The sequence below is a fragment of the Onychomys torridus genome, chromosome 9, assembly GCF_903995425.1.
Source record: "Onychomys torridus chromosome 9, mOncTor1.1, whole genome shotgun sequence".
NCBI classification, from domain to species: Eukaryota; Metazoa; Chordata; class Mammalia; order Rodentia; family Cricetidae; genus Onychomys; species Onychomys torridus.
Genome location: NC_050451.1, coordinates 106,922,222 through 106,941,575, shown reverse-complemented (window position 1 = coordinate 106,941,575; position 19,354 = coordinate 106,922,222). Strand labels below are relative to the sequence as shown.

At 41.0% G+C, this 19,354-nt stretch overlaps 1 protein-coding gene across 6 annotated transcripts in view; it reads left to right on the top strand.

The window, feature by feature from the left end:
* Uggt2 (UDP-glucose glycoprotein glucosyltransferase 2) overlaps positions 1-19,354 on the top strand; it is a 142,054-nt gene that overhangs the window by 29,255 nt on the left and 93,445 nt on the right. For all 6 annotated transcript variants that reach the window (XR_004945917.1, XR_004945916.1, XR_004945918.1 and 3 more), the window contains exons 11-13: positions 5,311-5,402; positions 14,705-14,855; positions 18,421-18,540. Coding sequence is in view for 3 of the 6 variants with exons in the window: in XM_036199538.1 (XP_036055431.1) it covers positions 5,311-5,402; positions 14,705-14,855; positions 18,421-18,540 (363 nt within the window). In the remaining 3 variants the exon portion in view is untranslated. The remainder of the gene's footprint in view (positions 1-5,310; positions 5,403-14,704; positions 14,856-18,420; positions 18,541-19,354) is intronic.

Sequence of the window (19,354 nt, the reverse complement as noted above, 5' to 3'; positions counted from 1 at the left end):
AGGACACATTCCAGCAGAATACTGTATACATAATAAATAAATAAGTCTTAAAAAAATAAAATCAAACCTGAAGCCAGTTATTGGGGTGAACACTGCAGAGAAGCAGAACATGCCACAGCCACCTCACCTCGCCAGTTCCTCAGCTGATCCTGTTTCCTTAGATTGGAAGCCTCTCAGCTGAACTCCTGCTCAAAAGCCTAAAAGCTTAACCTGCTCTAGTTCCTCCTCCTCACTCCTTATACACCTTTCTGCTTTCTGCCATCACTTCCTGGGATTAAAGGCGTGAGTCACCATGCCTGGTGGTTTCCAGTGTGGCTTTGAACTCACAGAGATCCAGAGGGATCTCTGCTTCCAGAAGGCTAGGATTAAAGGTGTGAGTGCCACCATTTTCTGGCCTCTGTCTGTCTAGTGGCTGTTCTGTTCCGACCCTGGATAAATTATTAGGGTGCACGATGTATTTTGAAGAAGACAGTACCACCGCAGTCCGGAGAACGATTCACGATAGCCAAGGGCATATGAGCGGAGGTGAAGACAATAGTCAGCAGCGGGGTTAGAGAGCGCCGGCGGCTAAGAGAGCACACTGTCCTTGCAGATCACCGTGCTTTGTTCCCAGCACCCGTCCAGACTGCTCACAGCCACCTCTAAGTCCAGGTATAGGGGTTCCAACCCCCTCTTCCGGCTTACACAGGCAACCCATACCCATCTGCACATACAGAAACACAGGCACACAGACATACACATAAATTAAAAATAAAAATACAGGAACACGAATCTCTAAACAGTCTTATTGATTAAAACAAAAAACAAAAAACCAAAAAACCCAGAGCCAGATATTGGGGTAAAAACTGAAAGATCAGAGGAATAGGACAAGCCACAGCCAACCTTACCTCACCAACTCCTCAGCCTCCAGAGAGCTACTTCCTGTATACTCACACCTCTAAACCTTTCTGTACCCTGCCATCTTACTTCCTCTCTCTGCCCAGCTACATCACTTCCTGTTTCCACCCAGCTCTATCACTTCCTGTCTGCATGTACAGACCTCCACACCTCTATGGTTAACCAGCACTGGGATTAAAGGTATGTGCTACCCCACATGGCTCTGTTCCCAGTGTGGCCTTGAACTCACAGAGATCTGAATGAATCTATGACTCCTGAATGCTAGGATTAAAGACATGTGCTACCATTGCCTGACCTCTATATTTAATATAGTGCTGTATTTGTGCTCTGATCCCCAGATAAGCTTTATTGAGGTGCACAAATAAAATATCACCACAAAATACTAAACAAACAAATAAATAAATAAATAATAACAAAAGATCATCTGTTTGGGTGTTTCCAGTGCCCAGCTGGTAGATGTCAAAGAGAAGCCCTGCTGGCACAGCCATGCTGGGGTAAGAGCAGCTGGCAGAACGTCTTCATAGATGAGCTCTGCCTTTCTGATCTTACCACACATTTATACCCTGGCTGAACAAGAGTCGTCTTTGTTAGGAATGCCTTACCTTCTAGCTGCTCTCCAAGGCATGATGCTTTTACACTCTTAGCTTTGTGTTTTTCTCCTTCCTCTGATAAAGACCAGCCTGCCCCTGAACAGAGTCTCTTGGGGGACACTTGAGATAAACTTGTATGGGTCTAAGACAAGGGAGCCCTTTATGCTACCAAAGTCTACTTTCAAAAAGTGCAAACAGCACATACAGTTTTCCAATTTATAGCCATACAAATCACTAAAAGGTGAAGCATGAATCTTAAAAGTTCTTATTAATACAAACAAACCTGGAGCCAGTTATTGGGGTGAACGCTGAATGATCAGAGAAGCAGAACAAGCCACAGCTACCTCACCTTGCCAATTCCTCAGCTGATTCTGTTTCCTCAGACTGGAAGCCTCTGAGTCTTCATCCAAATGGATCTCAGCTGAACTGCTGCTAAAAGCTAAAAGCTTAACCAGCTCTAGTTCCTGGTCCTCACGCCTTATATACCTTTCTGATTCCTGGCATCATTTCCTGGGATTACAGGCATAGTAACCATGCCTGGCGGTTTCCATTGTGCCTTTGAACTCACAGAGATCCGGATAGATCTCTGCGTCCAGAATGCGAGGATTAAAGATGTGTGTGCCACCATTTTCTGGCCTCTATGTCTATCTAGTGGCTGTCTGTTCTCTGACCTCAGATAAGTTTATTAGGGAACACAATATATTAGGGACACAATTTATCACCACAAAAAGGGATGACTTCAAAGATAGTCTTTGAAAGACAAGGTAGTATCCCTCACAGACAAAGAAGAGAAAAAAGATGATGGGGTGAGAGGCTTGAAACAGACCGCTGTTTTGAGAAAGAGACTGACTGATCTAATTAAGTCATCCAGTGCAGATGTCATCTATAAACAATCTTCAAGCTGAGAAATCCAAAAAGTTAGAAAAAAAATCCCTACTAACATCTGTCCATGTCAATCTAACTCCCTTGAATTTGACAAAAATGAAGGTAAAGCTAGAGATCTATGTGAAGAGTACGGTGGAAGGCGACAGAATCCTTTTGTAGTTCATGTAACCTTGCACAGAAGTCAGCTAACATACAGAATTTGTACATTCGTTTAAAGAAAAAAACTTTAAAAATGATTGAGAATGAGAAGCACCAGAGTTTAGAGAACAATGACTCAGATTAAAGGTGGACAGAAATGTGGTGGTATTGTGTTCCCTGGAATATTGTGCACGCTAATAAACTTATCTGGGGTCAGAGAACAGGACAGCCACAATATTAAACATAGAGGTTAGGCAGTGGTAGCACATGCCTTTAATCCTAGCATTCCAGAGACAGAGATCTACCTGGATTTCTGTGAGTTCAATAATACAGCCAAGCATGGTGACTCACGCCTTTAATCCCAGGGAGTGATGGCAGAAAGCAGAAAGATATATAAGGCGTGAGGATCAGAAACTAGAAGCATTTGGCTGGTTAAGCTTCAGGCTTTCAAGAAGCAGTTCAGCTGAGAAGCATCCAGTCTGAGGAAACAGGATCACTTGAGGAAATGGCAAGGTGAAGAAGCTGTGGCTTGTTCTGTCTTTCTGATCTTCCAGCATTCACCCCAATACCTGGCCCTGGTTTTGTTTTATTTAATAAGACCCTTTAAGATTCATTCTACACAGAAATTGATATCCATGTCCAAGAAAGTGATGTGAAATCACAACAGGAAGTGTTCTGGGAAGGTGTAAGTAGAGAGAAACTGTTTCACAAGTAAAAACCACAATTGCAAGTGACATTGGAAAGAATTGACCTTGTAGAAAATGCCACATAAAACACAATGGCAAGGAATAAGGGCTGGGGAGAAGATAAAATAGAAATGAATTGCACAGAATCTAAGAGGAGAACATGAGTAAAAAGCAGATAAAGTCTGACAAACCTTACGTGAGAGTCCTGAGTTGGAAAGGGAGAAAATGAGCAAAGGAAACACTTAAAACTATGATGAGGCTGTGCTGCCACAGAGGCCTTACTGATCTGCCTGGCTGGTGCTATCTGAAGCCCTGTTGATGGCTGCGTCCAGGCTGCCTCCATGGGCCTTGTCTGGGTGTGTGGTCCCACTGCAGCCAGGAGCTGTATTTGAGGCCTGAGCTGTCGCCAGGAGTCACATGGAGGGCTGTGTTCCATGCTCCCACTGACTGAAGGGGAAGAAGGCTACTTTTGCTGTGCTATCAATGACTGCAGATGCACAGTTGGAAGGGGGAGTCATGGAAGGCTTCTGTGACAATCCTTACCCCGACCCCCAGAGTAACACCCTGGACAGGAAGCCATCAAGGAGAGCTCTTAGGAACTGTTATGGGGATGCTGAGGTGACCCTCCACAGTTGATGGCTCCTGATAGGTTGCCGCAGGACAGGGACTCTGCTCCTTTTTAGGGGCAAGAGTTTGACTCTGCTTCAGAGAGGATATAAATAACACAAGTTGGACTTTTTCTCTGTTCTTATTTTTATTTTTGCTTTTTTGGAGGGGGGAGTCACAGTGGATGGCGGGTGAACGTGGAGGGACTGGGAGGTTAGTGTGATCAGGGTGCATGATCTAAAGTCCCCAGAGATCAGTGGCAGTGTGCACTGGGGTGGGGGCTACAATAGATCTGTGCAGCTGGGAAACTGACCCAGGTTGAGCAAACAAGGCCTGGGATGTTGCACTTTGTAGATTGTTGGTGTATGGAAGGACAAAACGGCAAATGGCTACAGACTTCTCAAAAAGATCATTTACATGAAAGACAGGTCGGCGTGCGGACCTCAAGGTGGGAAAGCTCTTTTAGGTAGAGACGTGCATGCAGGCTACAAGGAACACTGGACTCGCAGAATTCAGAGTTGCTGAGGAGGCAACTCAGGGGTAGGACACTTGCCTTGCAAATGGCTGTGCGAGGCCTTGCCATTGATACCTGCAGCAACCCGCACACGAGCACACACGAGTGCGCGCACACACACACACACACACAATCACACACACACACCACAGCACACACACACACACAATCACACACACACACCACAGCACACACATACATACACCACACACACATATCACACACATAACACACACACACATACATACACCACACACACATACATAACACACACACACACACACACCACACATCCATGCACCACACAAACACATCACACATCACACACACATCACACACACACACACACACACACACACACACACACACACACACACAAGGAGAATTCCCTCCCAGAAGCACTATCTGAGGCATTCTTAGGAAATTTCTCTTCTTTTTTCTTTTTTTTTTATTGATTGTATTTGTGTTTTAATTTTACACATCAGCCATGGGTTCCCCTGTCCTCCCCACTCCTGCCCCCACCCCCACCTTCCCTCTAGCGCCTCCCCTCCATTCCCATGTCCTCCAGGATCAAGGCACCCCTGGGGACTCATTTAAAACTGGTGGATTCAGTACAGGCAGGTCCAGTCCCCTCCTTCCAGGCTGAGCAAAGTGTCCCTGTGTAAGCCCAAGGTTCCAAACAGCCAGCTCATGCACTAAGGATACGTCCCAGTCCCACTGCCTGGGTGCCTCCCAAACAGTTCAAGCTATTCAATTGTCTCACTTATCCAGAGGGCCTGATCCAGTTTCTTAAGGCAAGAACTAACTGAAGATACTGCAGCTAAGTAACTGGCTATTGTTCCTGTTTAAGCACCAACCTTGTGTGGATCTGATGTGTTGTAGTAGGTCTCAAACAGTAACCACTACTGTTGGTTACCTGTTATCAGATGTATTGTAGTAGGTCTAAAACAGTAACCACTACTGTTGGTTACCTGTTATTTTGCTTTCTTTCAAGGACCTGCAAGATAGATTTGAAATTAAGCCAGGTGATGCTCGTCTATTTATAAATGGCCTTCTTGTTGACATGGATGTTTATGATCCTTTTAGGTAAGTGTTAAATTATTAATTTAAACTATGACTTGTATAAAGATACATATTTTTTGAATTTACTTTGTCAAAATGCAAAACCAAGTGATTTAAAGATTAAGCAATTTTACACATTTATGGCTATAATGTGATATTTTCAAAACTGTATATAATGATTAGCACTCGGACACCTCAAACATAATTTCTTCACATTCAGAACATTGAAATCACAGTAGCTCTATAGTAGAGCTTAAGGTCGGGGATCGTGATGCCTCCAGAGGTTGTTTTATTGTACAGGATTCTTTTGGCTATCCTGGGTTTTTTGTTTTTCTATATGAAGTTGAGTATTATTCTTTCCAGATCTGTGAAGAATTGTGTTGGTAATTTGATGGGGATTGTGTTGAATCTGTAGATTGCTTTTGGTAAGATCGCCATTTTTACTTCTTCAATTTCTTTTTTCAGGGACTTAAAGTTCTTGTCATATAGGTCCTTCACATGCTTAGTTAGAGTAACCCCAAGGTATTTTATATCATTTGTGGCTATTGTAAAGGGTGATGTATCTCTGATTTTCTTCTCAGCCTGTTTGTCTACTGTATATAGGAGGGCTACTGATTTTTTTGAGTTGATCTTGTATCCTGCTATGTTGCTGAAGGTTTTTATTAGCTGTATCAGTTCCTTGGTTGAATTGGGGTCATGCATGTATACTATCATGTCATCTGCAAATAGGGAGAGCTTGACTTCTTCCTTTCCAATTTGTATTCCCTTAATCTCCTTATGTTGTCTTATAGCTCTGGCTAGAACTTCAAGTACTATACTGAATAAGTATGGGGAGAGGGGACAGCCTTGCCTTGTTCCTGATTTTAGTGGTATTGCTTTGAGTTTCTCTCCATTTAATTTGATGTTGGCTGTTGGCTTGCTGTAGATTGCCTTTATTATGTTTAGGTATGTTCCCTGTATTCCTGATCGCTCCAAGACCTTTATCATGAAGGGGTGTTGGATTTTGTCAAATGCCTTTTCTGCATCTAGTGAGATGATCATGTGGTTTTTTTCTTTGAGTTTGTTTATATGGTGTATTACATTGATGGAATTTCATATGTTGAACCACCCTTGCATCCCTGGGATGAAGCCTACTTGATCATGGTGGATAATTGTTTTGATGTGTTCTTGGAGTCTGTTTGCCAGAATTTTATTGAGTATTTTTGCATCAGTGTTCGTGAGGGAGATCGGTCTGTAGTTCTCTTTCTTTGTTGCATCTTTGTTTGGTTTAGGAATCAGGGTAATTGTAGCCTCATAGAAGTAGTTTGGTAGTATGCCTTCTGCTTCTATTGTGTGGAACAATTTAAAGAGTATTGGCATTAAGTCTTCTTTGAAGATCTGGTAGAATTCTGCAGTGAAACCATCAGGTCCAGGGCTTTTTTTGGTTGGGAGACTTTTAATGACTGATTCTATTTCCTTAGGGGTTATTGGACTATTTAAATGGTTTATCTGGTCTTGATTTAACTTAGGTATGTGGTACCTATCCAGAAAATTATCCATTTCTTTTAGATTTTCCAGTTTTGTGGAGTAGAGGTTTTTGAAGTATGACCTGATGAGTCTCTGGATTTCCTCATTGTCTGTTGTTATGTCCCCCTTTTCCTTTCTGATTTTGTTAATTTGGATGCTCTCTCTCTGTGTTTTGGTTAGTTTGGATAAGGGCTTGTCTACCTTGTTGATCTTCTCAAAGAACCAACTCTTTGTTTCATTAATCCTTTGTATTGTTCTCTTTATTTCTATTTTATTGATTTCAGCTCTCAATTTGATAATTTCCTGGCATCTGTTCCTCCTGGGAGACTTTGCTTCTTCCTGTTCAAGGGCTTTCAGGTGTGCTGTCAAGTCACTAGAGTGAGATTTCTCCAGCTTCTTTATGTGGGCATTCAGTGCTATGAATTTCCCTCTTAGCACTGCTTTCATAGTATCCCATAAGTTTGGGTATGTGGTGTATTCATTTTCATTGATCTCTAGGAAGTCTTTAATTGGTCTCTGTGTTTTGAAACATAGTGAATTGCTGTCACCTTTTGTCCCCTGAGTCCGCTGTAGAACATTCATCCTGACCTATCTTGGTGCCTGCTCTCCGTCCTCTGTCCCTTCTCTTATATGTGCTGTTTCTTATTGTGCTCGTCCAAAATGTACCAGTGCAGAGTGTCCTCAAGTCTCAGAATTGGAAGAGATCTTGGAGATCTGGTGGCTGGTAAAACTTTAATTATTTCATTATTCTAGATTGCTTTCATTTAAAAATAGGTTAATGTTCTTTGGGACTGAACTGAGTAGCTCTGGGACCTCTGTCCTCCAGATAGGAACTGAAAAGAAGCATATGGTGTTTCCCCAGGAGAAAGAAATTAACATAGATAATTCAAATTGTTTGTGTCTGTCAGTTAGACTGTTGTGTGCCATCAAGTTTCTTTCTTTCCTTTTTTTTTTTTTTTGTTTTTGTTTTTGTTTTGTTTTTTTGAGACAGGGTTTCTCTGTGTAGCTTTGCGCCTTTCCTGGGTCTTGCTCTGTAGCCCAGGCTGGCCTTGAGCTCACAAAGATCGGCCTGCCTCTGCCTCCCAAGTGCTGGGATTAAAGGTGTGCACCACCACTGCCTGGCCATCAAGTTTCTTAGGGCAAACAGAATTAGTAAGCGGAAGTAATCTGAGGTGGAATTAGGAAGTTCTTTGTTCAGTGCCCACTCTTCTGGAAGTAAAGTTCTGGTCAAACAGAAGAGAAGTAGAACAGAATGTTTGTTATTCTTACAGAGACATATAAAATTACACTTATAACTTGATGCTTGAAACAAGGTAATTTCATAAATTTAGTACTTTAATTTTGTCATTCAGTTTTAACTCAAAGAATGTGCTGCTATTGAACTGAAATTTATAAATTTGTAAAAATGTTTCAGGTGCATTTTATTAACAGTTTGGAAGCATAGAAAAATACAGCTCCCTTTCTCTCCCATCCACCTACCCACCCCTTGTGTGTCTGTTTGTGTATGTGTGTGTGTATGTGTGTATATTTGATAGTCCATTTTGACTGTTCATCTTGTAGTTTTATTTTAAATATGACTTTACCCTATAATAGTTAAATTCTTAGAACTAACAGCATAAGATATATAGGATAAATGCTAGATGTAGAATATGGAAAGTCTCAGACCTTAGTCTGTAAACTTAAGAGGGACAAAATTGTATTTGTGCCCAAGAACAATAATATATAGATTTTAGAGTGTTTTCTAAGACAGTGTCTTGGAAAGCTCCATAATAGAAACATTTCCATGTGTGATTTAGAAAGGTTGTATGTTCTTCAAGGAATCCCACACCCTGACTCCTCTCCTATAATTAGTGATCTATAGGAAGTACATCATAGTTCTGTTTCTCAGTGATGTGATTACAGGTTTTAGCTGCCACAATTCACTTAAAGGCAATGCAGAAACTGTGTGGAGAATTAGAAACTTTTAAGGTCAACACAAAGAGGTTGTAAGAAAACACAAGATGCACAATAAAAGGAGACAGAGAGGATATGGAGAATGGAAAATGCCCTATTACAGAGATATAGAAAGGGAGGATTTTCCTGCCAACTTCATAATTGCCTAGTGGAGTGGGGAATGAGGAACTGTTATGGCCCAATAGTTTTTGCTCATATTTCTTTGTTTATTTTTGTAGAACTTTTTATTTTTTTAAATATATTTTAAGTGAGAAAGTGCAGTGGTATTGTGTTCCCCAAAATGTTGTACACCCTAATAAACTTACCTGGAGTCAGAGAACAGAACAGCCACAAGATATAGAGGCCAGAAAATGGTGGCACACACACCTTTAGTCCTATCACTTAGAAAGCAGAGATCCATCCAGATCTCTGTGAGTTTAAAGCTACACTGGAAACAGCCAGGCATGGTGACTCACGCCTTTAATACCAAGAAGTGAGCCTTTAATCCCAGGAAGTGAGGGCAGAGAGCAGAAAGGTATATAAGGCATGAAAACCAGGAACTAGGCTGGTTAAGCTTTTAGGTTTTTGAGCAGCACAGTTCAGCTGAGAGGCTTCCAGTCTAAGGAAACAGGATCACCTGAGCAACTGGCAAGATGAGGAAGCTGTGGCTTGTTCTGCTTCTCTGATCTTCCAGCGTTCACCCCAGTACCTGGTTCCAGGTTTGTTTTATTAATAAGACCATTTAAGATTCCTGCTACAAGAAAGAATTGCACCATTTCCCGTCTCTCTTCCCTCCACCCAGTCTCTCCCAGGTGTCTCCCCTCCAATGTCTCCCATACCCCTCCTCAAGTCATAGACTCCTTTTCTTTTACCGTTATTGTTTTGAATATTTATACATGTTTATGTGTGCACAAATGTATAAATACAACCTGCTCAGTTCGTTTTGGTTGTTTGTGGTGTATATAATGTCAGGACTGATCAACCTGCATTGGATAATTGGTAATGGAGAGAAGCTACTTAACCTTCTCTGAGCTGTAATTAGTTTCCCATAGGTGGAACACTGTAAAATTTTACCCCTTACACCTTAAAATATCCATTGGTATTCCCACTGTTCTGGTCTTGTTTGTACAGACATTTCTGTGAGAGACTGTTCCATAGCAGACTTTCCTATATTCTGGCTCTTAAAGTCTTTCAGCCTCACTTTCAAGATATCCCATGATCCACAGAAGCAGGAGCTGTGATGTAGATGTGTCCTTTGGGGCTGGGCTTCCACAGTCCATTGATCTCTGCATTGTGTCCAGTGTGGTTTTCTGTGATATTCTTCATTTGTTCTTTGATGAGTGACTCATGGGTGATGCAGCTGGGTAGAACTATGTAATTTCTTCCCTCCATTGGCAGCTTGCACAGTATTCTTTGGCACCATGGAGGCTAAGACCACAGCAAAGAAGCTCTCAGGTCAGACTCAGCTTGAGTCACCTGTGTTGTGTGTCCCAAGCGGGTGTGGTGTCTTCAGCAGTAGGGGCCATCCTCAGCCTCTGGGAGGCAACCAAGGCTACCTCAGTAAGCTATGTTGTTTTGACAGTCACTCAGGTATCCTGACCATCTGAAAGGCTTCTCACGCTAGGTGTTGGAATTTTTGTTAGTCTATAGCTTTTGGGGAGTTTTGCATATCTTAATGGTTATCTGAGTTGATTTTGTTCAGCTCTACAAATACTATATACCTATAAGCATTACGTCTCTGGAGTCACAAACCATCAAAGCACTGCACTTTGTGGTTTTACAGTAATAACATGCTGTAATTAGTTTCTTTTTTTTCTTCTTTTTTATTTATTATATTTGTGTTTTAATTTTACACATCAGCCATGGGTTCCCCTGTCCTCCCCCCTCCCGCCCACACCCCCACCTTCTCCCTATCCCCTCCCCTCCATTCCCATCTCCTCTAGGGTCAAGACTCCCCTGGGGATTCATTTAAACCTGGTGGATTCAGTACAGGCAGGTCCAGTCCCCTCCTTCCAGGCTGGGCAAAGTGTCCCTGTGTAAGCCCAAGGTTCCAAACAGCCAGCTCATGCACTAAGGACAGATCCTGGTCCCACTGCCTGGGTGCTTCCCAAACAGTTCAAGCTATTCAATTGTCTCACTTATCCAGAGGGCCTGATCCAGCTGGGGGCTCCACAGCCTTTGGTTCATAATTCATGTGCTTCCATTTGTTTGGCTATTTGTCCCTGTGCTTTTCCAATCTTGGTCTCAACAATTCACACTCTTGCAGACCCTCCTCTTTCTCAACAGTTGGACTCCTGGAGCTCCACCTGGGGCCTGGCCGAGGATCTCTGCATCCACTTCCATCAGTTATTGGATGAGAGTTCCAGCTCAACTGTTAGGGTGTTTGGCCATCTGATCACCAGACTAGGTCAGATCAGGCTTTCTCTCGACCATTGCCAGCAGTCTACAGAGGATGTATCATTGTGGATTTCTGGGGATCTCTCCAGCACTCTGCCTATTCCTGTTCTCATGTGGTTTTCATTTATCATAGTCTGTTATTCCTTTGTCTCCCTTTCTGTTCTTGATCCAGCTGGGATCTCCTGCTCCCCTAAGCTTTCTTTCCCTCAAATCTTGCCCTTCATTATTCCCACTGTCGTCCAGGTTGTTCATGTAGATCTCATCCATTTCTCTGTCATTGGGTGATCCCTGTGTCTTTCCTAGGGTCCTGTTTTCTAGGTAGCTTCCCTGGAGTTGTGTAGCAGTCTAGTCATCTTTGTTTTACATCTAGTATCCTCCTATGAGTGAATACATACCATGTTCGTCCTTCTGAGTCTGGGTTACCTCACTCAGGATGATTTTTTCTAGATCCATCCATTTGCCTGCAAACCTCATGATGTCATTGTTTTTCTCTGCTGAGTAGTACTCCATTGTATATATGTAGCATATTTTCTTTATCCATTCTTCAGTTGAAGGGCATCTAGGTTGTTTCCAGGTTCTGGCTATTACAAACAATGCTGATATGAACACAGCTGAGCAAATGCCCTTGTGGTATGATTGAGCATTCCTTGGGTATATGTCCAAGAGTGCTACAGCTGGGTCTTGGGGGAGATGGATTCCCAATTTTCTAAGGAAGCGCCATATTGATTTCTAAAGTGGCTATACAAGCTTGCATTCCCACCAACAATGGAGGAGAGTTCCCCTTGCTCCACATCCTCTCCATCATAAGCTGTCTTCCAATGGTTTTGTATCTGTTGAGATTTGCTTTGTGGCCAAGTGTGTGGTTGATTTTAGAGAAGGTTCCATGGGGTGTTGAGAAGAAGGTATATTCTTTTTTGTTCAGGTGGAATGTTCTGTAGATATTGATTAAGTCTATTTGAGTCATAACATTAGTTAAGTCCTTTATTTCTCTGTTAAGTTTCAATTTGGCAGATCTGTCCAGAGGTGAAAGTGGGGTGTTGAAGTCTCCCACTATTAATGTGTGGGGTTTTATATGTGATTTAAGCTTTAGTAATGTTTCTTTTACATATGTGGGTGCCCTTGTGTTTGGGGCATAAATGTTCAGAATTGAGACTTCATCTTGGTGGATCTTTCCTGCAATGAGTATGTAATTCCTTCATCATCTCTTTTGATTGATTTTAGTTTGAAGTCTATTTTGCTGGATATTAGGATGGCTACACCAGCTTGCTTCTCAAGACCGTTTGATCGGAAAGTCTTTTCCCAGCCTTTTATTCTTAGGAGGTGTCTGTCTTTGAGTTTGAGGTGTGTTTCTTGTATGTGGCAGAAAGATGGGTCCTGTTTTCATATCCATTCTGTTAGTCTGTGTCTTTTTATAGGTGAATTAAGTCCATTGATATTAAGGGATATTAATGACCAGTGATTGTTCATTCCTGTTATTATTTTTATTTTTTGGTGGTAGTGTGTGTGTACTTCTCTTCTTTGGGGTTTACTTCTGTGGCGTTATCTATTGCCTGTGTTTTCATGGGTGTATCTACTTCCTTAGGTTGGAATTTTCCTTCTAGTGCTCTCTGTAGGACTGGGTTTGTGGATAAGTATTGTTTAAATCTGGTTTTGTCTGGAAGGTCTTCTTCACTCTATCTATGATGATTGAAAGTTTTGCCGGGTATATTAGTCTAGGCTGGCATCCATGGTCTCTTAGTGTCTGCATTATATCTGTCCAGGTCCTTCTGGCTTTCAAAGACTCCATTGAGTAATCGGGTGTTACTCTGATGGGTTTGCCTTTATAACTCACTTGGTCTTTTTCCTTTGCTGCCCTTAGTATTCTTTCTTTATTCTGTATGTTTAGTTGTTTAATTATTATGTGGCGAGGGGACTTTTGGGGGGGGGTCTAATCTGTTTCGTGTTCTATAGGCTTCTTGTATCTTCATAGGCATTTCCTTCTTTAAATTGGGAAAATTTTCTTCTATGATCTTGTTAAATATATTTTCTGTGTCTTTGAGTTGGTATTCTCCTCCTTCCTCTATCCCTATTATTCGTAGGTTTGGTCTTTTCGTGGTGTCCCAAATTTCTTGGACATTTTGGGTCATGATTTTGTTGGCTTTAGTGTTTTCTTTGACTGATGAATCTATTTCTTCTACTGTATCTTCAACACCAGCGATCCTCTCTTCCATCTCTTGCATTCTGTTGGTTATACTTGCATCTGAAGTTCCTGTTCGTTTACTCAGATTTTCTATTTCCAGCATTCCTTCTGCTAGTGTCTTCTTCATTTTTTTCTATTTCCCTCTTCAGGTCTTGGACTGTTTCCCTCGTCTGTTTCATTGCTTTTTCATGATTTTCTTTCAGGGACTTATTGTTTTCTTCTGCTTTTTTTGTCCTTTCCTCTATTTTTTTTATAGTGTTCTTCCCATTATTTATTTGTCTGTTCCTCTACTTTATTTTTGATTTCTTCTATATAAGGCTCTAGCCTCTTCATGATGTTACTTATAAGGTTGTTTTCTTCTGCTTCTTCCATTCTGTGATATTCAGGTCTAGCTGCTGGAGAAGGGCTAGTTTCTGGTGATGCTGTATTGCTCTTTATTTTGTTGTATGTACTTCTGCTTTATCATCTGCCCATCTCCACATGGATTCTTTCTTGGTCTTATCAGTGCACTTGGTCCAGACAGAGCTGACAGATTTAGGGAGCCTCTCTCTGGTCCAGATGGACACTCTGGGCCAGATGGGAGCTCTGGTCCAGATGAGAGTGCTGGCCGGATGGGAGCTGGGGGCTTGACTCTGAGTCTCAGGAAGTTCCTGGGGTCTCCTTATCTTGTCCAGATGGGAGCTCCTCTTGTCCATATGGGAGTTCCGGGGCTGGATGGAAGCTCTGGTCCAGATGGGAGTTCTGGGGCAGATTGTAGCTGGGGGCTCTGGTCCAGGTGGGAGTTCCTGGACAGGATGGGAGCTGGGGGCTGGTCTCTGAGTCTCAGGAAGTGGCTGGGGTCTCTGGGGTCTCAGGCTGATGGGTGTGGGGGCAGGGTGTGGAGATTGCAGGGTCTGCCTGCAGTCTTGGAAAAGGGCAGCCTTACCACAGGGCCCGCCGAATGGCCGGAAACTCGTAATTAGTTTCTTAGCACTAGTTATTTTCTAGACTTTACAGATGCAACTTATTTTTAGCATGTTTATCAACCACTTAACCTTTAGTGTGTGATAGCTCTTAGAGCATGGAACTCAAATATTTGTGGAACTTAATTTTAACATTGAATTAATTATAAAGTATTGAAATTAAATTTAAAATATTCAAGTTATTGAATAAATTTTAAATATTAATGTTGACCTGTCTTCCACACTCATGTATACACATGTGCATCTATACACATGCACATGTACATACACAGGTAAAAAAAAATGTCAAACTTGATTTCCTAAAAGTTTTGACAATGCAGAATAAAATTATTTCTTCTTTGTACATGAAGTATTCTAGATATGCTGAAATCAGAAGGAAAACTGATGAGTGGCCTTAAAAATCTTGGGCTCAGTGAAGAAGATATGAGCAAATTTTTAAAATTGAATTCCCCTGTTTGGAACTATGAGTATGTGTTAGATATTCGGCATTCTTCAATAGTGGTAAGTGCTCATGTTGTTCCTTGACCCAAAACCTTTGAAATATTTAAGCAGTTTAAGCATTGACATTTTTAGCGTAAAACCATGTATTTGTAGTCTTCAGAACAGGTGTAAGCATGAATCAGTGCTCAGAAGAGAAAGCAAACACATGGACCCATTCTCTCTGCACTAAGTAGCTTCACATAGATTCATTACTCTCATTAAGAATCCTTTCCAGTAGCAGTAATAAAGCACCAAATAATTAAGATCTGGGGGATGGCTGGGCGGTGGTGGCACATGCCTTTAATCCCAGCACTCGGGAGGCAGAGCCAGGCAGATCTCTGTGAGGCCAGCCTGGGCTACAGAGTGAGTTCCAGAAAAGGCGCAAAGCTACACAGAGAAACTGTCTCAAAAAAAAAAAAAAAAAAAAAAAAAAAAAAAAGATCTGGGGGATAAAAGAATAATACCTAAACATGGTAAGAATTACACCTTGCAGTGGGCTCCTAACTTTACATCTGTGGGCTGCAGCCTGGTGTTTATGAAATCTGGTTACACCTTCTTTGTTGAAGCCACAGGTAGTTCGTTCTTTTAAGACTCTGTGGTCTCTCTCCAGCAGACTGTCAGTACCCTTCAGTTCTCAGAAGAGGTCATTTCGATGGTCTCCTACCCGACTCTTTTGCTGTTCTTCAGTTAACTCCTAGTCTCTTTGCCAAGTTTAGCTGAAACAACCCTTGCTGAGAGGTTCCCTGAAAAATCTAGAATTCATGGTTTTTAAGTGAACCTGCCTCAGCATAAGTTGTTTGGTAGAAGTCAAAAGACCCAGAAGTTGGGGCAGTCTCACAGCACTAAGTGTGCTGTGCTATGGTGTTTATACCTGCCCTGTATCAGGATAAGGAATCTCCTTACATTCCTAGTTGGTTGAATGTTTTCATAATAAAAGAGTAATCTTGTTAATGTTTTCTTATCTATTAAGATTATTGTAATTTCTCCTATAGTGGTATGATATTGGCTTCCGTTTTGTGGTATCTAGCGATGTGATTTAATTGCAGATTTGAGTCTTCTCTTTGTTGTTGTTGTCTTATCCATCCCAGGAAACCTTTATCAAGTTTGTGGTTGACCAACTTTTAGTTCCTTCTGTAAGTCTCTGCTGTACTGTTCTTTATCTCATTTACCTTTGTAGAAAGAAATCTTTACATTGGTGCCTCCCTTCCTATTTTTAAATCATACTGCTTTGTTTTCTCTAGTTTCTTAGGGTAAAAGTTAGATAATTGACTTAACTTCATCAGTTTTTAATGTAGGTCCATATAGCTATAAATAACCCTCTGGTTTTGCCACTCCCTACATTTCCTGTATTCTGTTTCAAAGAGTCTTCTAAATGTCCTTGTGATTTTTTTGACTCATTCATTGTTGGTTAGTTTTACATATTAGTGATGTTTCTGAAATTTTCTTGCTAATATTAAATTCAGTTCATGGTTTGTACCATTTCAATTTAAATTTATTGAGACTTGGTTTTTGCATGTGATACCATAGATCTGTAAAAAGGCCTCATGTGTACTTGAAAAGAATGTATATTCTGGTAACATTGGATAGAAGACTCTTAGTTTGTTTATAGTGTTCTTCAAACCTTACTTCTTTGCTGTTGTCTATATTGTTCTGACTGCTATTAAAAGTGAGACAGTTATTTCTTTATCTGTATTGTCTGTCAGCTAAAAGTGAAGAAAGGATAACCTCCTACAAGGAGGAAGTCTCACTCTCTTCACAAACTCTGTGAACATGTGGCAAGTTGGAGGAGACACAGCCAGAACTTTTCCATCTTGGTTTTGGCCTCTACTTGCTTCTTACAGCGTTCCCAAGTGAGTTAGAAGTGACAACAGCCTTTGCCTGTCTTTCTCGGGTACATGAAAATCACAATGCTTATAGTTTTCAGGATCCCAGGGAAAGTCTCGGGACTTCTCAGTATCTTAGTCATCTTTTCCCATGGCAGGCTGGGTTTGGGATATTAGTCAGGTATTCATTATGTAAATCAAGCTAGCCTCCTTAATGCTGAGATTACAGGTATGTACCATAATATTCTCCCTAAATGGTTGCATTTGGGCTGGGTGGGAGGTTGTTCATATGTTTTATTTTGTTTTTTAATATGAGCCAGAATTTCATAAAAAAGCAAAGTTAAAGTTTGGCTGATAGCCCAGATGTCAGGGGCTCCCTGTGTCTTTGAAGCCTTGTCCTGGCCATTGCGAGCATTCTTCTTTTGTCTTACTTCTAGTATCTGGCCCTCACTTGTCTCTGAGTTCTTGGTACTGTGGTATCTTTTTTCTCTTGAGTTTTTTGGAGGTATATTATAGTCAGACTTTTTTGTTTGGCTGCCAGCTCCCAAAAAATGATATGGAGACTTCTTATTAATTATGAAAGCTTGGCCTTAGTTTAGGCATGTTCCCAACTAGCTCTTATAACTTAAATAAACCCATTTATATTAATCTACTTTGTACCAACTGGCTTATTACCTCTCCTCAGTATAGTATGTCCAACTTCTTCCACATCTGACTGGTGAATCCCCTGCCTCTCAGATTCTTCCCAGAGTTCTATCTCTGCCCAGAAGTCCCATCTTTCCTCTCCTGCCTAACTATTAGCCATTCATCTCTTTATTAAACCAATCAGAAGATGCCTTAGGAAGGTGAGGTAAAACAGATGCATCTTCACACAGTGTGACCAAATATTCTGCAACAGTGTATTATCTCTGCACATGTGGGCTAGGAGCCAGCAAATGAGTTCAAGAGTCTCTGTGACCATGTGTTCATTTCTTCCCTGCAGTTTCATTCTCTTCTAGATCCACTCCTGCTTCTTCCAATAAGAAACAAAGTCATAGCAGTTTGAGAACCTTAACTATCACTTTCCTGACCAATAGGGCTTTCGTGTTTGAGCTCTCTTGCTCTACGTTTGGAAGTGTCCTGTGGGACAAAACTGAAATAAAAGTAGAATTTCCTTTCATTTCTGCTTTTCTCAAGGGTTATAATGAATCCATTTGTGAGTATTGCTTGTTACCCCCACTCCATGGCCATACACAGTGTTCTGTGTGTTTTCTTCAGTGTTCCTAGTGGCTTCAGGAGGGATGGTTAATATAAATACTCCATGAAAGCATATGATGGGAAGTGGCTGATTGTTTTGACTACAAGACTGAAATGGGGGGATGGAGAGATGCCTCAGTGGTTAAGAGTGGTTTTACAAGGGACCCAAGTGCAGTTTCCAGTATCCACGTCAGTTGGTTTACAAACTCTTGTAGCTTGTTTCTCCAGTCCCAGGAGGATCTGGGTCCTCCGGCCTCAGCAGGCATCTGCATGCGCATGCACATACCTCCCCTACAATCACACGCCAACCAGTACACATAACTAATAATAATATATTTTTTGTGTTTGAAAGCATACAATTGTCATGTGTGATATATTCTTTATTTAATTGGCTTTTTGTCAGAGATACAGAAAAATCTGTGTATGTTTTCACTGGCAATTTAATACAGTAAGAAAAATTCTAAATTTAAAAGTTATATAACTATTATCTTAATCTAGCTTTAACAGGTTTCTGGATTCTTTTCTAGTGGATTAATGACTTAGAAAATGATGGTTTGTATATTACTTGGCCTACAAGTTGCTGGGAATTTCTGAAACCAGTGTTACATGGAACAGTTCCATCTATAAGGCGTAATTTTCATAATTTGGTGAGTTTGGTATTTTCCTTGTTATGTCCATGTTTTGTAAAGATAACCTTCTGTTTTTATTTTCTTGCTGTTTACTAGTAGGCAAGTGTAAGGAAAAGCTTGCCTGGAGGTGGCCATCTGAGGGGTTGGTCGGAAGCCAGGATTTTCACTTAGTTTGTTGATTATTACTCATTTCTCATGTAGTTTTATGATAATGATATTTGTATATTATCTCAAAGGAATTTATAACTTTTGTGTTATATTTTAAAGTTTAGTAGTCAGGAAAAGTAGATAAATGCAGTTTTTTCATAAATGTTCATTGGTTCATGGCTATAATTCTAAATATTCAGACAGCCTTTGGCATTTTGAAGTGTGTAGAGAAACACCTAAGACTGTGCAGTGTTTGTGTGTTTGTTTCTCACATAGGAAGTCTGTGTCTTATTTTCTTTAAGAGTCTTCAGAAAGCAGTCATTTTTATGCTGTCTTTTTAAATTTTCACAGAAGAGCCAATGAACATGTGAAGTGAGATCTTTCACTTTGTAGAAAATATAGACTTTATATTGTGTGGATATCGCTTTGTATAAATAAAATGTTGATTGGCCAGTAGCCAGGCAGGAAGTATAGGCGGGACAAGCAGAGAAGAGAATTCTGGGAATAGGAAGGCTGAGTCAGAAGACGCTGCCAGCCACTGCCTTGAGTAATAACATGTAAAATACTGGTATAGAAATGGGTTAATTTAAGATGTAAGAACTAGATAGCTAGAAGCCTGAGCCATTAGGCCAAACAGTTTAAATAATATAAGAGTCTGTGTGTTTATTTTATAAGTGGGCTGTCA